Source organism: Vicugna pacos, chromosome 4, assembly GCF_048564905.1.
Source record: "Vicugna pacos chromosome 4, VicPac4, whole genome shotgun sequence".
In the NCBI taxonomy this organism is placed as follows: Eukaryota; Metazoa; Chordata; class Mammalia; order Artiodactyla; family Camelidae; genus Vicugna; species Vicugna pacos.
The window spans coordinates 47,418,358-47,436,833 of NC_132990.1; the positions used below are offsets into that span (position 1 = coordinate 47,418,358).

At 45.4% G+C, this 18,476-nt stretch overlaps 1 protein-coding gene across 2 annotated transcripts; it reads right to left on the bottom strand.

The window, feature by feature from the left end:
- Positions 1-4,693: 4,693 nt before the first annotated feature.
- On the bottom strand, positions 4,694-18,022 carry VCP (valosin containing protein). 2 transcript variants are annotated; one of them, XM_072959666.1, is made up of 17 exons: positions 17,690-18,022; positions 14,250-14,361; positions 13,888-14,060; positions 12,701-12,843; positions 11,993-12,123; positions 11,406-11,537; positions 10,442-10,544; positions 9,657-9,790; positions 9,442-9,577; positions 8,992-9,104; positions 8,419-8,583; positions 8,199-8,321; positions 7,724-7,936; positions 7,216-7,524; positions 6,777-6,932; positions 5,515-5,669; positions 4,694-5,364 (listed from the first exon to the last, which is right to left on the bottom strand). In XM_072959666.1, exons 1-17 carry the CDS (start codon positions 17,704-17,706, stop codon positions 5,259-5,261), a joined length of 2,421 nt encoding a protein of 806 aa, XP_072815767.1. In that variant the 5' UTR covers positions 17,707-18,022; the 3' UTR covers positions 4,694-5,258. The 2 variants fall into 2 exon arrangements, with proteins under 2 accessions (XP_072815767.1, XP_072815768.1); XM_072959667.1 differs by lacking the exon at positions 17,690-18,022 and adding an exon at positions 16,653-16,670.
- Between the last annotated feature and the right edge of the window lie 454 nt (positions 18,023-18,476).

Sequence of the window (18,476 nt, forward strand, 5' to 3'; positions counted from 1 at the left end):
GTCCCAGAAGTAGACAGCTCAGGATTCTACAGGCTCAATTTTCTTTTCAAGCCCTTCACAGATGATCAACCTGGAGTCCACACATCCCTACTCTACAGGGTGAGGCTGTTAAGGCCAGTGGAGCACAGACCAATGCTGCCCTTGGAAAATACTGCACAGCAAGTCAACAGAAGAAAAATACATCTGTTCACATGAGCCCAATTGGTCTGGGTCTAGGCAGCTGTTCTTAGTCCTGGGTATGGTCCCCTTCTTTACCTACTTCATCCACAAGTTCTCCATGTATCTTCCTGGCCAATTCTTGTCAGCCCTCAGCTCTTTTCTCTCTCTAGTTTAACTCATGCATCTCCAAGGCCACAAGAACAAAAGTCCTTTTTCATGTTTAGTGGTCATCTGGACGTCTTCTATAATTTCCTGTTCATATCATATACCCATTTTTCTACTGCACTGTTTGTCGGATGTTGTATTACTTTTCTACTGCTGTCATAACAAATGACCACAAAACAACATAAATTTGGTCAGAAGTCTGATATATGTCCCACAGGGCTAAAATCAAGAGGCTGGCAGGGCTGCATTCCTTTCTGTGGGAACTGGGTAAAACTCACTATCCTTCCCAACTTCTAGAGGCTGCCCCCATTTCTCAACTACTGACTGGCCTTCCTCCATCTTCAAAGCTAACAAAGGCAAGTTCAAGTTCTTCTCACATTACATCACTCTTGTCTACCTCTCCCACTTTTAAGGACACTTTTAATTACATTGGGCCCACCTGGATAATCAGATACCCTTATCTTCAAGTCAGTTGGCTAGCAACCTTAATTCCATCTGCAACTTTAATTCCTTTTTGCCATGTAAAATGATATATTCACAGGTGTCAGGGTTAGGATGTGGACCTTTTTTTGCAAGGGGTATTCAGGAATGGCATCATCCTATCACAGATATTAACTCAACCTGTTATGTATGCTGCAAATATCTTCTCCCAATCTGTACCTTATTTTCCAATTTTGTTTAAGGTGATTTTTACTGTGCCAAAGTTTAAATCTACCAACACTTTCCTTTATGGCTTCTAAAATGCTTTCTTCTAGCACTTTCATAGATTTGTTTAGAGTGTTAATCTAATTTTTGAGTAAAGTGTGAGTTGGGAATCTAACTCTCCTCACCCCCAAAACAAATGTCCAATTCTACCAGACCATTAAAAAATGTTTTGAACTCATTCTATTAAGTGCCATATTTCAAAACATGGATCATTTTCTAACCATCTCTAGATTTCATATCCACATATCTAACCACCTAATAGCATTCACATATTCAACTTGTCCAAAACTTACTCATTTTGCCTTTAATCTTTTCCTCCAGTGTGTCTATTCTTATTGAAGAGGTATCACACCCACCCCAATACTGAAGCCAGAAACCTGCCATCCCTGACTCCTCCCTTCTCCTCACTCCCTAATCTAATCCATCATCAATTATAACCCTGTCAATTACACAAATATAAAATGTACTTCAAGTCCATCTTCACCTCTCAATCTCCACCATCACTGTCTTAGTTCAGTTATCATTTCTCACTAAATTAGTTGTCCTACTCCTTCTAATTCATCCTCCATACACGGCTACAATTCTCTAGAGGTTAACTGACCCAATCTCTTCAACAAGCATCACAAAAGTTTGAGTAAAGGAACGTAACAGATGCAACCTGTGGTCCACAGGTTGATTTGATTTGGTCAACAGTTGTGAATGACATTTTTGGTTCACTTGGGAAACTCTGAATATGGTATGAGTGCTTGATTAAATGGAAATTTACTGAAAGGGAAAGGTGGAGATTACTGACTAAAAAAGTTATAAAGTAGTATGACCTTATTTTGATTAAAAAAATACCACACACACATTTATACACATACACAGAAACAGATTCAGAAAAATATGAACCAAAGTTATTAAAATGATTATCTCTGGCTATTGGAAGTATTTTTTAAATTTGCTTGTATTTTTCAAAATTTCTACAACACATTACTGCTTTTCTAAAAGTTTTTTTTTAAATGTCAATTGTCAATAAGAATGAATTGTCTATACACAATGCACATGTGGTTGACAATACTGTACTGTACGGATGGAAATTGTTGGGTGAATTTTGTTATTTTGCCACAATAGAAGAAAAAAAAGTGAATTGTCCAGCACTGAAATCTTGTTACTTTCCTGCCCAAAACCCCCAGAAGACATATGACATCTTTAGAATAAAGTTCACATCTAGCATTTGAGGTTCTTCACAACATGGTTTGGCCTCTCAGAATTTACTCCTTTACTAATCAACCTGATGTTTCCTAAGCATCCTCTGTCTTTTGCTCTCTTGCACTCCTCCAGGTCAAGCCTCCCACCTTCCTTTAATGCCCAGTTTAGACTACCTCCAGAGCCTTCTCAGATTCTATCTTGGTACGGTGTCCCCTTCCTTGCAGCCCCATAACAAGTTGTGCCTTGGTGATAAGCATGTTTCCTATTATGGCTATAAAGCCCTTCAAAGGCAGTGAGATTCTGTGAGGTCAAGTCTACACTCCCAAACCAGTGCTCTTTCCATTCCACAACATTTGCTCTACTCTCTGTATCTGGTTAAGAAAAACAGCTAGTCAGAAGGTACATGCTGTCCCTCTGCCTCCTCTCATTAATGTCACTATTCTGTTCCAAAGTTTTATTTAGCCCAAACCTGCTTATAGGGTCTAAATCCAAAGCACCACCTGCTGGCCAAGAGTGGAACTGAAAGTATTTTCCTTCTCCACACCAGATTATCCACCCCTAGAAAGTCTCAAGACAATGCAATTCTGAATTCCTACTTGACACAGGGCCATTTAAAGTCTATGAATCTCTGAATAGCTTTATGAGAAATCTAAGTCCTATATTCTTAAGTGTTTTTAAGCCCTCAGTAGGTTGGAGGGCTAAGAAAGATTAACAAACCACTTAACATTTGCACAGTTCAGTCAAACTTATGATTGGCAGGCATGTATTCCTTCCCAGCATTACGTGACCACTAGACTCTCAGGGCTACTTATAGGACCAATATCTTGGATCCAAATAACTCTCAAGATGTTAGATTTATAGTTCCACCTTTGCTTCTGCCTTTGTAGCAAATTGTTTGTCCTCTGACCTATTTTGATGCCATATTCTTGGTTAGAAATCCATCTTCTAATCACAGCTCTTATCCTACGGGAAGAAGAGATTAGCTATAGTAAGATCACATTCTAACTCCTTTCTGTGAACCCTGTGGGGGAAAAGATGAGCTGCCTATATAATCTGCCTCTTGGTTTAAGTATGCAGGCTCCTGCAAGTGTAAGCTGACAATAAACAGTGCCTCATACTGCTTTCTACAGTTTACAAACCACTGTCCATCATTTTATCAGACTAAGAATTCTGAGGCCTCAGAAGAGCAACTTCATTGTCTGATGCTACACTGCTATAGGTACAAGTGCCAGAAGCAAAGCCAGACCTCTCACAAATCTGCTCTTGTTTTTTCCTAAAGAACCCATAGAGCTTTAACCATCTTCCCTATAGACACACTGTATTACAAGTGAGAGCAAAGCAATCATTCCAATACAAATTTCTATCACATATCAACCAGTATCTCTACATATTTTGTGGGATCTTGCCTTTTGTTCTGATGCAGAGGTACCAAATGTCTTTTCCCCAAAAGACCCTGTCTTTGGTCTCACTGAGGGTAGGCTGCTACAGGGATGAGACAGAGTTACCGTGTTGAGAGTGGGACGAAGACTGAAAGATAAGCCATCAGGACACCTAAATGGTGGGAAAACCAAAGAAGGACCAAAGACAGGATCCAGTGGAGAAAGTGCCATTGGAAACAATGGACAGTCAATACAAATCACAAAAGTGCAAAAATATCTATTTCATAGCACATGAGTTTGAGATGCCCCGGTTTAATCAGCCAATATAACTATCTTGAGTCCTTGGAGATTACCTATGTATACCAGACCAGAGCCTGGTACAAATATTAGAACAACTAATAAAAATTTGACTCAGTGGATTATTTTCTCTGCACCATACTCCTCATTCAGTAAGGCATCAAGGTAGTGATCCCAGAAGCACTAAGTGATTACATTGGTACTTGCTAAACGAAGGGGATACTCTATACCTGGACAAAACTATGCAAGCAGTCATCTGAAAAACTAAGAGAGAGAAGGATGTTTAGTTTAGAAAAAAAAACATTCAATACTAGAATTTCATATTAGAAAAACGCTATTTTTTATAATACAAATTACATAAAGGTGGACATCATTTGAAGTGCTCCTCAACCAGAACATGAATGTACTGAATTTTTAGAAGCATGAAGAGAACATCCATCTCCAGACACAGACTGTATCTTTCTATAACCTTAAGATTTTTGAAGGGCACCCCAATCCAGCCTTCGTCAGGAAAGGGGGCTCTGCAGGCCTAGTCTCACCACTCCCTTCATATGTTGGTGGAGAATGCCACATACTCCACACCTGGAGCTCCATCAGACTGCTCCCCCTCCACTGCAGTCCTATCCAGTGATACTGCAGACACTGGGCGAGGCAGCAGCATACCAATATTAATCAGGAGGGGAAGATGGTACAATCTTACTTCCAGGATTTCACATCTGGAAGAGTGCCTTGGCAGTAAGGGGTAGCCCAAGGCCCTTCCCAGGAAAAGAAGCAGGCACAGGGGCCAGGACTCAGGCTCCATTTTGACCCAACGTTTATTGTCCTTTTACAACATGTCATTTTTGGTTTAGAAACTGCTTGTGATTAGTTTTCCAACATTAACTCAAAAGCATGTAAAATAAAAATCAACCTACTCTCTATATAAACACCCAGCAACTGTAGCCCTTCACCCTCCTGCCCGGGTTGGGTAGGGGGAAGAAGGGAGGGTTGGGCAGCATTGAGTGAAGTGCAGGTGCTTTACTGTGGAGAGTGGCAATAATGCCTTTGTTCACACCACAGAGGTCCCCTGCACTGCCCCAAACTACAACAGAAATGGCGTTGGCCCAAGGCCCAATTCCCTGTTGGTAATTCACTCTCCGCCTCCCAAATGAAAAATCACTTTTATTTTATCGCTTTTGTTTTGTTTTTTGTTTTTTTTTTGCAACAGTAACCCCCTGTCCAGAGTCTGACTGTAGCTGAACTGTTCAGACTGAGGAATGGAGCAGGCCGCGGGTGCATCCCTGGTCCCTCCTGGGCGAGCGCCCCCACCCTCAGGGAACAAGGTCCAGCCAGGCCAGCTCACTGTACACTGGCTACCACCACTTAGCCATACAGGTCATCATCATTATCTTCTGTGTACACACTGCCACCTGTGCCACCACCACTGCCCTGACTGGGGCCAGCTCCACCTTGGTTTCCTGAAGGGAATCTGCAGAAGGGCAGAGGCAAAAAAGAGGATTAGGACAGAGCTCATGTAGGATTTTCACAACTACCCCTTCTAGCCTCCTTCAGGATCCCACTATCTTGGTTGTATAGTTCCCCAAGACAACTTAAGCACAGCCCACTGAGACCTAGTTACCTGAAGCTGCCAAAGCCCCGACTCTGCTGAAGGGTCTGAGCAAACATCTCATACTTCCGGATGTCATTATCACTGACAGAACGGCGGGCAAAGCGCATGGCTTCCTCAAAGTGATCTCGGCGGATCTCAGGCACTGGATCATCCTCTTCTACTTCCTGTTGGATGGATAAACACAGACCACCAGGGTTAGTTAAGGCTCAGCCTGGATTCCTTCCCCAGCCTTCTGGACCCTCATTACTGCAGTAGCTTATGGCAGAGACTTAATGGATTGGGCCTCTGCAGTCCAACCTAAAAGAGTCGCCAGGACAATCTTCTTAAAACTGTGTCACCACTCTGCTTAAAAAACCTGTCAGTGCATTCTAGAAAAGGTAAAACTGTAGGGACAGAATTCACATCAGTGGCTGCCAAAGGCTTACAGTGGGAAAATGAGGCTGACTAAAGTGGTATGACAAAACTTTCTGGGACAACTGAAATCTGTGTATCTCAACTGTGGCAGCAGTTATAGAACTTATATGCAATTGTCCAAAAGCATGCAAACAGTATACCTAAAAAGGGTGAATTTTACAATATGTAAATCATATCTCATAAACCTAAATTTTAAAAGGAAAATGTCAATCTGGATTCCACCTTACCTACTGGCCTCACTTCCAGCAACATATGACCTCTTAAATCTACTCAGGTTTCCCCAATTCCTGCAATCCTACTTCTCATGCAGGTTATTTGGGTGGCTTATTTTCTTTACCCAAATTGTACTCTCTCTTCATAGCCCAGCTTAAGCCCTGTCTCTTCCAGTGAGAAGCCACTCAATTGCTGTGACTTATGATTAGAATAGGATTAGAATATCAGTAGTTTATAAGCTTTTATGAAATGGAGGAGAGATGTCACAGATTCTCCGCAAAAGGTAAAGAAACCCATTCATTCATTTATTTATTTGCTCATTAAGTCAGTCACTAACACACACACACACACAAACACACACACACACCAAATTCTGCATTTAATTCAGGAAATTCATGGATCACCAGGGACAGGTCCATGGATCCTAGGTTCTAAGCCCTGCTTATTTCTCTGCTGAGCTCTTCTCAGCGTTTATAATTCTAGATTGAACGGGTTAACTGCTCAGCATTCTCTCTTCAATCCCCTGCTAAACATTTTAGCCAGATGATCTTTCCAAAACCTTATATTCTTAATTCTAGGGCACTGTGGAGATTGTCCACTGGCTCCCCATGACTGGCACGTGTGGGGAAAGGATGCAGACTCACCATGGCTGATGGGTTGGTCTGCCTCTCCCGTTCTCTCCTAATCTCACTCTCGATTGACTCACGGATGGCCAGCTTGCAAGCACGTTGGCAAATCTCTGTCAAGTCAGCTCCAGAGAAGCCATTAGTCATCTTAGCCAGGAACTCCAAATCCACATCCTAAAAGAAGCAACAGAGCTATCTTAGCATTTAGCCTTTTCTCCCCGGGATATGCTGATCTTTGAGCCACCCAAGCACTCCCAATTCCAGTTTGTCCAATCTTCTGCCACTCTGTTTTATTTCTTATTCTAGATTATCCTAATATCCTCAAATATTCTATCTTCCCTTTACAACAATAACCCCAGGGATTCCCCAATAGAATCTTGTCGAGGAACCAAAGCACTCCATTGTGCTCTGCCTGAGGATTCAAAGAAGTCCCCATGACCCAAGACCTTGCACCTGCCTTGGCAACTGGAGACTTGCGCAGGTTAGCCTTGAGAATGGCAACACGGGACTTCTCATCAGGAAGTGGTATGTAGATTAGCTGATCAAGGCGGCCAGGTCGCAGGATGGCAGGATCAATGATGTCAGGTCGATTGGTAGCGCCAATGATAAACACATTTTTTTTTGTGGACATGCCATCCATTTCTGTCAGGATCTGGTTGATGACTCGGTCAGCAGCCCCACCACCATCTCCAATGTTGCCACCACGGGCCTTGGCAATGGAATCCAGCTCATCAAAGAACAGTACACAGGGGGCAGCTTGGCGGGCCTGTGTGAGGGACAGATGGACTCAAGCATTAGCACAATTGGGTCTCTCAGACCTGAGAAGGAACAGAAAAAACAGTGATCTTCACTGCTCTAGCTGAGCTGCCAGAACAAGATGGTTTTAACTCTCCCAAAGAAACAGGCTCTACCCACTAACTTGTCCCCAAGTAAGTGAACTGACAGCCCAGCTACTTGCAGCTTACCTTGTCAAAGATTTCCCTGACATTGGCCTCAGATTCCCCAAACCACATGGTGAGCAGCTCAGGACCCTTGATGGAGATGAAGTTGGCCTGGCACTCATTAGCGATGGCTTTGGCCAGCAAGGTTTTCCCACAGCCAGGAGGTCCATAGAACAGTACTCCTTTGGAGGGTGTCATGCCAAATTTGAGGAATTTGTCTGGGTGCTCCACAGGATACTAGGAGGAAAGGGAAAGAGGGTTCAGGCATAACCCCATAGTTTAAAAGAAACCTAACCAAACAAAAGCACCCTTCCACACTACCCCATGGTGTTAAGATCTAGGTTCCCTAAAAGCAGGTTTCTTGGCGCCTCCATTCTGAGAATAGCAAGTTCCTGAATTATGCTCAGAATTCCTGCAGTGAATGTGCCAACACCCCAAGACCACCCAGCTCAAGTACAATGTACTGAGGCAGCGACTCACCCTGGACCAATTATCTTACCTGGACCAGCTCCTGAAGCTCACGTTTGACATCCTCCAGGCCCCCAATGTCCTCCCAGGTCACCTGTGGCACCTCTACCACAGTTTCCCGCAGTGCTGATGGGTTGCTCTGGCTCAGGGCCCACTAAAAAGGGAAGAAAAACTGGGGAATGAGACTTGCCAGGAGCGAAATCAAAGTGAAGTGCATGTGTGTGTATTTGAGATATGGGTGCAGTCCTTACTCGGAAGTCATCCATAGTAACTGCCAGGGAATTCATGACCTCAGCATCAATGGTCTCGTCCTCTAGGTCAATGAGGTCCATCTTCTTGCGAATGGCTTGCAGAGCAGCCTCGGAGCACAGAGCCGCTAAGTCAGCACCCACATGCCCATGAGTTTCATTGGCCACCTGTAGAGAGAAGATCTACATACTATCCTATCTCTAAGACTGAGCTGCCTTAGGAAGCTCAGAGACAACAGAATCCTGCTCCCTTCCCTTGATTCCTATCTGGGTCCTCCCATTTCCCTGAACATATATACTAGCAGTCCTTTCACTAGCTGGGTTTTAAGTATTCAAGCCTGGACCTGGGGCCTGTAAATAAAGCTGCCCCCAAAACTCTGGTTCACTCTAACACAGTGTCAACCAAGGAACATGCCAACTCAAGTTTCCTGGATTCAATCTCAGATCACTTCCCTTCTCTTGCACAGGTATCAAAATCAGTCTTCTCACATCTTAAGCTTATGTCCCTAGTCAGTTGCCTTCAACTGCCTAGAAACAGATATCCTAACTTCTGGCCAGCTCTCATCACCACTCCACCTGTTCCAGGTCCACATCATCTGCCAGCTTCATGTTCTTGGTATGGATCTGAAGAATTTCCAAGCGTCCTGTAGCATCAGGAATTCCAATATCTACCTCCCTGTCAAAGCGACCTGTGGGACGGTGTATAAACATAGACAGGGCTTATTTCTGGTCCAGAGGGAAGAAGAGACGAGTCTAAGTTGACAACCACCCCAGTCCTGGAGTTAGCACTGAAAGCCCTATATCCTGAGAAATCCCTCAGTCTCACGCAAACCAGCATGGTTGATCACCCTAGACATGACACGGGATAAGGGAAAAGACCCCTGGGCCCTAACACTGCAAGGAGCTTCATGAAATCCTCAGAATTAGGTGACTTAGATAAAGGACAGATGTGGGATCAACAGGGTTAAGCCCAGCAGAGCCATAATCTGCCTGTGAGCAAGGACAGCAGAAATTTGGGGTCCTTACCAAATCGCCGTAGGGCTGGGTCAATGCTGTTGGGTCTATTGGTTGCTGCCATGACAATCACATGTGCTCTCTGCTTTAGGCCATCCATGAGGGTCAACAATTGTGATACAATACGCCGCTCTACCTCCCCATGGGTCTATCAAGGACAGAATGTCTGGTCAGAAGTGAAGTCAGGACCTTTCAACACCCCACTATCCCCTCAGGTAAGTTCCTACTTTCTCTCTTTTGGGAGCAATGGCATCCAACTCATCAATGAAAATGATAGCAGGAGCATTCTTCTCAGCCTCTTCGAAAGCTTTGCGAAGGTTGCTCTCAGACTCACCAGCCAACTTGCTCATGATCTCAGGCCCTGAAACCATACAGAATGGATGCAATCACAAAACTACATCCTTCCTCAATCTCAAAAGAAATCAGTTATCTTGTTTGCCCAGCCCAGAAACAGGTCCTGGATGAGAACGTGGTAACCTCTGCCTACTTTCTCACAGCCCCTATCGATCATTATCCCAGCATAGCCACCAAGCCAAGACAGAAAGAAACCATGGGGCTAAATATACTTATCTCACAGTCAAGCTGGAAGTATGAAGATGACAGCAGATGCTCTGGGACCTCTGGCCAGAGCAGCAGAAACAGCATACCAGTTGGACCTCTACTAGCGAAGTATCATTCTCAAAGAGCCAGCTGATCTCAGCCAGTCTTCCCCAAACCCTCTCAAATATATAAGCACAGACATTTTGAGTTCTCTTTCTAACTTGTTCCACCTAAATGTCTTCAGCCTGTTCACCACCTTTCGCAAAGTGGGGATAGATCATGGGACACCAGAGTAGAACACCCTCCCCTTGCTTCTTGTCTGTCTCCAATGTAGCCCAGCAGAATAAAGATACTAAAGTATACACAACGATATGTATATAAACATGTCCATGAGTTCTCCAGCTCATGAGACTGGGTCATGGTCAGCTCAGAGTTGAGTCCAGCCAAACACGAAGTGAACCAAGTCTCTTACCATTGATCAAAAAGAAGAAGGCTCCAGTCTCATTTGCCACAGCTCGAGCAATCAGGGTCTTCCCAGTCCCAGGAGGTCCATAGAGTAGGATTCCCCGAGGAGGCTGAGGACCAGTATCAGAGGGTGTGATTAGGTTCAGACTCCCATCTTCTCCCAACACCAGCCACCCTAAAATGGCCTGACAAGGACTCTATCTAGAGAGGGTGAGAATCAGAGCTCAACTCTGACACCAGGAAGAATGAGCCCTTAAGCAGCAGCTGCTAGAAGACAGTTTACTTCAGACCATACTCACTCCTCTTATCAGCGAATACTGCTAGAAGGCTGACAACATTTATGATTGCATAGGAGACAAAGAGTAGAGAAACCACACTAAGAAACTCTTAGTGTGACTGAGTCTGACTATCCTAGAAATCAGGAAAAGCAAGAGGCCATTAGGCCAAGGGCTTGACTTGAGACAGACAAGAGCCAAGGACTAGCTTAGCCATTTAAGAGTGTTGCTAGAGGCTCACTGACCCCACTAATCACAACTCTCCAGGATTTATTATCATGTTGGGATGCCTTCCCTTACCAACAACCACGAGTTTTTCTCTTTGAAACTGTCTTTCCTGTGGCCTCATCCACAAGTAGCACATGGAAAAGTGCCCACACAGAAGATAAAATTATTTATACAGTGTATACTAGGTAAAGGGAAAATAAAGTCCATTAGATAAGGAAAGTCTTTAACATTTAGAAGTATTGTAATTAAGAACAAAAAAAGATATGCAACAGAGAACTTAATTGGCCAACTCTGTTCTAGACCATTAGTAGCTTTAATGACTTCAAAGCCCTCTATAAACTCAAAGTATTTCCTCTCTAATCCAAGGCAATGATGAAACACACATATGAAGACAAGTCCCAGGATTAGACAGCAAGTAGTCATTAATCACCACCCTAAACTATATCCCACAGAGTCCAGGATGCTCACCTTCACACCAATTGCCTTAAAGAGGGCAGGATGTCTCAGGGGCAGCTCCACCATCTCCTTTATTTGAGCCAGCTGTTTCCTGCAGCCACCAATGTCATCATAGCCCACTTCATTCAAGGACTCTTCCTCATCCTGAAATGAAGGAAACAAAGAAAAGGAAAAGGCAGGAATATTACTATCAGCAAAAGTTGAGTTTCTCTAAATCTGAGAAGATTTTCCTCTAAAGGGATCATACCTCCAAGAGTAACTCTAAGCCCTTCTCTATCACACTGTAATTAGTCTTAATGGGATGGGCTCCTCTAAGACCTGAAGCTAGAAACTCTGGAAAATGGGCAGGGGTCTAGATGCCATTAGCATCACATCTTTAAAAATTATTCCAAACACTTAGATCCTTCAGGTTCAATCTAGATTTTAAAAATTATTGGAATCAGATACTTTCAAGAAACATCTAGGCCCAGAAGCAAATAGCTAGGTTTCCCACCTTTGGAAAGCTTAGCTATCAAGTCTGGGTATTCTTTGGAACTACTGCATGACTGCCTCACTGAGTTATCACAAAGTAGGGTACTGGAATCAGGGAGAGAACTCACCTCTCGTTTGATAGGCTCCCCTTCACAGTGGATCACTGTGTCTGGAGCAACAATGCAGTAAGGACTGGGATCTGTCTCCACTACTTTGAACTCTACGGCACGCATTCCACCCCGGACAAGGAAAATGTCTCCTGTGAGAGAAATCAGCACAAGAACAGTCAGAGGTGTCTATTACCAGACCAAGTGAGAATTCCTCATCAGGACCTGGGGTCTAGAATGCCAAGTTCACTAGATATTGCCCTTTCTCCTTCCCATCCCCATCATATTAAGCATCAGGCAAAAAGAGAAAGCTAAACTGTGAAGAGTCCCTCTGCCACTCAAGACAGTAAACAAAACCTGATGTGCCAGAAGTCCATGAGGTTTTTGACTTCTGGGGTATAGATAACCCAAGCTTTCACCACCACCACCAGTGGTAGATCTGTGCTAAACAGTAAGTACTAAATACACTTTGGACTTGTGACACAGCCAAATTGGCCTATCTCTTCCCTCAGAGATACAAGATAGCTTACTCTACTAAAGCAGAGATGGGGAATGGGAAAATGGAAGAGTGGGAGGAAGGAGGGAAGGAAAGAGCTCACATGAGCATGCATAGAGAATGTGTGTGTATGCACACATATATGAGAATGAGACAAAGGTGTCCCAAGGTTTACTCCCAGGTACCCCTACAAACAATCATCCTTAAGTTCAGTCCCTAGGATCATCACTTACCTTTCCGGATGGGCCGATAAGCTTCCAGGAAGTATGGCTTAAGGTATACCTCAAAGAGATTGCCAGTGATGCCTTCCACTGTGTCATCAATGGGTAGTACGTGGATACGTTTGCCGTACTTCACATCAGGGCATGGCTGGATGCTGAGGATGACAAGCAAACTCCACATTACCAACCATACTGCAGCCCCAAGCACTGGGTGTCCAAAAGGGCCTGGCACAGAGAGCTGATGGCGAGCGAAAGAGAAAAGGCAAGGATGGCTCTAGGTGAAGGGAGGCAGGAGGGTACAGTGGGAGTGAGGGCAAAGGAAGAGCCAAGCAGAACAGGTTCATGTGCAGGGTGGGATAGTGAGGGGAGCTGCTGGGGCTGCCAATTCCAATCAGTGAGCCAAAAGGAAGACCCACACATCTGGAATCCCCCGCAAAGACACAGAAAGGAGGGTCTTCAGTGAGAGACATCCAAGGATGACCCATTCTGATTAATACTGGTGATCCAGTATTACCAAGGGAGACCTCAGTCTGTTAACTATCAGGGTCAGAGAAACAAAAGTGAAAAAATAATTTCAGTCAAGTGGTCAGAGCATCAGAGCACCTTAAGATAGTGACTAAGCATCTCTAGGCAGACTACATGAAACCTAGAATTCATGAAAAAGAATCAGAAGCCTGAGATGTTCCTGGTCAGGTGACAGATAGTTGGGTAGCAATGGCTAGAGATGACTGAAAGATGGAGAAGCCTCTTGCCTAATGTTCAAAATCACTCAGACTGGAGCTGTCCTGGGTCTGGCTCAAACAATGCTTCTCCCCTAGATTAACTTGGACCCTTAAAAGACCGGCTAGGAATCCACCTTCCATGCTCACACTCCCATCTCATAATTTGGCAGACACAAACCCTCAAATGGTATCCTAAACCAGGGTCTAAAGTGTGATAAGTTATACCTCTGATAGAAAAAAATAAAACTACCAAGAAAGCCATTGAAATGCCAACTTGTCCTAAGGATCATTCAGAGGCAGATTTTGAAGTCCCACAGGCAGAACCAAAACCTAAAGACAACCCTGAAACATAAGTCTTCCCATAGCCTGGAGGTTCCCACTATCTGCAGCTGCCAAGGCCTTTGCAGGGGTATACTGCCTGTAATGCACGCTGTCTCTGGCCTCCCATCCCTGAGGGGCCAAGAACCCCACACACACCTGATGACATCCCCTAGGTGTACGCGAAGGTTATTCCGAACAACTCTATTCATTCGAATCTTCTCATCAGAACATGTGTCATCAGAAAGCACAATGCACACAGCTTCCCGCCTCTTCTTTCCTTTCAGCAACACTGTGTCACCTCGGAACAACTGCAGCTCATCCATCTTGGGCTGAGGAAAGAAGGTTAAGGCCTTTGGGTCACTGGGCCAGGGGTTAAGCAGCAGCCCTGGAGGTTGGGATTCCCAGTAAACCCCATTCTATCTGTGGTCACTGCAAGAAAAATGAGAAAAGAAACCTGGGAAAAGCCCTCAGGTTGGTTAAGTGCAATAAGCAAAGATTGGACTGTGGACCCAACTTACCTGGGACAACGATACCACACTGTTGTCCTCATTGATGGCTTCATCAACAATCAAACGATTGGGACGGTTCTTCTGTTTAAGAATGGCTGTTGATAAATCATCACCTTTTGAACTAGAAAGAGAAAATGAAGTCAGTTCCAAAACATATTCCAGCCCCAGGGGCCCCACTAGTCTCTAAAATTCACACTTAAGAAAGAAAGAGTAGATAGATGAAGCTGCCCCTACACAGAGAGTTCAAATGAAGAGAAATTCAGCCAAGGTCAAGAAGAGTAATACCTTATAATATGTACAATTCCTGTTCCAGCAACTCTTGGTATTCTGAGCACTGGTATCCTAACTATAAAGCCCCAGGTGATCTTGCCCCACGGTCAGAAAACTAAGACAAAATAAAAGTGGAGGCTGAGCAGTAACTGGAGAAACAGAGCCTTAGACAGCACAGAACAGTGATAAAGAAATGGGACTCTGAAAATCAGAACTGTTAGGTCTGAATCCCAATACTGCCACTGCGTAACTGTGATCTTAGGTAAGTTATTTAAACTCTCTGGAGGTTGACAGCCTCATCTGTAAAATGGGGACTAGAGTAGTACCTATCTCAGAGAATCACTGTCTTAAGTAAGATAATGAACACAAAACGTTCAACACAATGCTTGGCATATGGTATCAATGGTCACAATGATTAGCACTGCAAAACACAGCAAAAGCTCTTTGCTAAACTTTTTGCAGAACAAAGTTGCCAAGACAACCTCCTGCAGGGCTCAAGAAGGTCCCAAGCCCCACAGATGAAGTCTGGGAATAATGAAGCAAAATCATTAGCAATACCCTCCTTACCAGCTAAACCTGCTGAACGCCCGGGCATTCTATGTACCACAGGTATGCCAAGCATAAAGACCATCGTATTTGAAAAAAAAAAAAAACACTAACAGATCTGGATGGAATATTCATGAGACAGAAGCTCAAGCTCAAAAGGCATTTCACAGTAATCTCTGCAAAGACACACAACTCCATGGTGTTGGTTCAAAATGTCAAAACCAAAAAATGCTGAGACATAGGGCAAATCCAAATCCCTCTTGCCCAAATCAAGGTTGTCTGAGTCTGAACTCAGTTTAAACCGTCTAAACAGTTTCTATTTCACTTCCTAAGAGCTAAGATCATTCACTCAATACCAGTTTCTCACCTAGTTCATCTTCAGCCTTCACTAACTAGACTCAGTGGGCTCTCCCTTTGAAGAGCTACCTCCTCTTAGTAAGGCTCAGGAAAACATGATCATTAACCAAAATAAGGAGGCCAGATAACGAAAGAAGTGAAGAAATAAATAAAAAGGAACTTCTTCCATGGATTTTTTTCCCTCATATTTTTATATACATATATATAAATATATATATATTTTTATGTCAAACACTGTTCTAGGATCTGAGGATTATCAGTCAACAGAACAAGACAAAATAATGTTCTTATTGGAAACATCTTTATAATTTGCAAGGAAAGAAAGATGTCTATGCTCTAGAGCACCAGCTAGGGAGTGTGAGGTTATTACATCATTTGGTCCTGATATGCTGAAAAGAAATATAAATCCCATTCAGCTAAAAAAGTTTTCAGCTTTCTGCTAACCATCTCACGTAGGCTGCATCTTTAGTCATTCCCTTTAAACTAGCTTCCAAGAGTGCAGTTTCCTCAGCTTAAACTTGCTTCCCTCAACCCAAAAGTGCTGGGCACACGGCTGCAGAGCAGGCACACTTTTCTAAAACCCTGGAGAGCAAGCATGGTCAATGTGAGAGTTGAGGGCAATTTTAGGCCATCAATTCTCCGTCTCCTCCATGCATCAAAATAATCTCCAAGGGCTGCCCACCTTCCTGCTTGATATATAGGACTGGGGCTAGAGAAAAATAAAATGCCAGATGTCTCTAGTCATCATAGTTTGTATTTTAACCCCAATGTTGCATTCTAGGAAAACCTTCCATCTGCCTACCATTTATCTGATCCTGGCACTGGAGATGAGTGGTATGCTCTTCCCTTAAAGACTTTTAATTCCACACCTATCTACTAAGATCAAAGGAAGTAACCTCTAAATGAGGGAATTCAGCTTAAGCATGGGCTAACAGCAGTCCTGGAGGCTCTTTGAGACATCCCCTAATCTTCTGTATAAGTCAGGCCCTTTCCAGAACCCCAATGGGCCACAAGGGAGTTGGACAGAGTTCAGCCAAGAGTCATCAAGATGCCCTAGAGTTTAAAAACTGTCTATGATGCCAGGTTCCAAGAATTTTAGACTTTTACTTTTCCCTTTGGAAACTAAAGACTAACTAGATAACCTAAGAGACCACTTTAAGTATTAGTAAATAGCCCTTTTAATTAGGCGCCTGAGTAACACTTCGTCTTAATTCAGAAACTTCAAAAAAAGGAACACACCTCAAACTCTCAAGTCAGGAAGGTGATCTGCATAGAAGAGTTTTCATAGGATGGCAGTGTCTTTTCTTTTCCTGTGTCTAAAGCTCTCGATTCTAAAATGGGCATAAGTGGCCAGGTTTTATGTGATGCTTTCCTGAGGAGTGGAAGGCCCAAGATTTCTCAACGTAGCTGGTTGGGAAAAGGAGTGTGTATGTGTGTGTGTGTGTCTGTGTGTGTCTCTCTCTCTCTGACGAATTAGGGCAACTCTAACCTTCACCCCATAAAGTCTGAAATCTAGAAAGGCCCACACAATACGAACTGAGATTCGAATTTTAGCAAGAACCCAACGAAGCCCATTTCACAACATCAAGGAAAACTGACAAAAGCTTTCTCGTATCAGTAACAACAGGCCTTAAATTTGAAGGTCAGATGCGAAAAGCTGGGCCCGCCCTCTCCCTCAGGTCGTAGAAGATGCCAACCACCCGCCAGGCCGACCCGGCTCCAAACGGGCCGTCGTGAGCTTCCCTGAGCTAGCCAGGCCTTCCCCCACTCCGGCCTCCACCTAGGTCTCCGGGCTCCTAAGGCCTTCACGTGGCCCAAAGTCCACGCCCACCGGGCCCAGTTGGGGCGTCTGGCCCGCGGGGCCTGCACTCTCTGGGGACCAGAGGCCTACAGCGGGAGGCAGGCCGGATCGCAGGTGGGCGCCCCAAGGCCCCGCGGCTCCGCGCCGGCACTGTGGGCCCGCAGACTTCACTAGGCCCGGACGACTGTTCAAAAGGAGCCAATGAGGCCGGCTCGGGCCTGCATGACACAGCACGATCTGGCCCAGGCCCCGACCCAGGCCCAACGCAAGCCCCGCCTAGGGGGCGCGCGGGTGCGCAGCTGGGCCCAGCGGGGTCCGCGGCCCCTTATTCTCTCTCCCTCTCCTTCCCTCTCTCTCTTCCCGTTCTCCACGTCCTAGACGTGCCCACAGCCAGGCCCGGTCGGGCCTACCCAGCGCCGCGGGTCTCCCGGTGCGCGCACCCGCAGCGGGCGGACGGGCGCGCGCACACACTCACTCAGCTCCAGAGGCCATGGCGCGCGCCTCTCCCGGCCGGCGGCTGTGGCGGCCCACGGGTAACGGCTACGAGAGGTGGCAGGAGACCGACTGGGCCGAGGCTCGGCTCTCCCGGGCGGGGGGCGACCGGCGGCGACAAACCGGCAGACGGCCTCCCTCTCGCTTCCTCCCAGAGGCACCGGGGCGGTGGGCGGGCGGGGTACGCTGGCGCCTGATCCGCGAGGGGGTAGCGGCAGCGACGACTCAAACGACGGCTGCAGACGCTTCGCTAAGACTGAGCCTAGAAGAGCCGAATCATCGGAAGGAGAGGTGCTCTCACCTCAGCCAATCACCGCCTGCTCTGGGTACTCCCGCCCGCCTCTCCGCGCCTCTCCCCAGCAACCCGCGGACCAGAGCCAATCAGAAAATTCGCTTGCAGCCTGGCTCCCGCCTCAGGGATGCAACACGCCTAGTAACGCCACGTCAATTGGCCACAAGGTTAAACTTCCTCGACGGATTGGGATTCTCGACCAATCAACGAAAGGAATGAGACCAGATCGACTGGCGAAAGTAGAACCTTTAATCCCTGGGAGGCAATCTCCCACTTGGCTCCAGTTGATTGGCTCTTGAGCGTATCCTGCTGGTAGAACCTGGCACAATGGATTGAACCCTGTATTAGTCTAGTCCTGTTGCAGTGATACTCTACACACCCATCTTTTTCCAAAACCTGAGAATCCCCCCTAACCCCTCTCCTTGCTCCTTCAAAGCGCTGGCTCGAGCCACCTCTACTCTGGACTGTTAGTAGCACC

Excerpts from the sequence above, each read along its gene's own strand:
- VCP (XM_072959666.1), bottom strand. Across the intron at positions 8,322-8,418 it reads TTACTATGGATGACTTCCGA|TGGGCCCTGAGCCAGAGCAA; the intron begins GTAAGGACTGCA and ends TTCCCTTTTTAG. Across the intron at positions 6,933-7,215 it reads GCAAGTCTCCAGTTGCCAAG|GATGTGGATTTGGAGTTCCT; the intron begins GCAGGTGCAAGG and ends TGCTTCTTTTAG.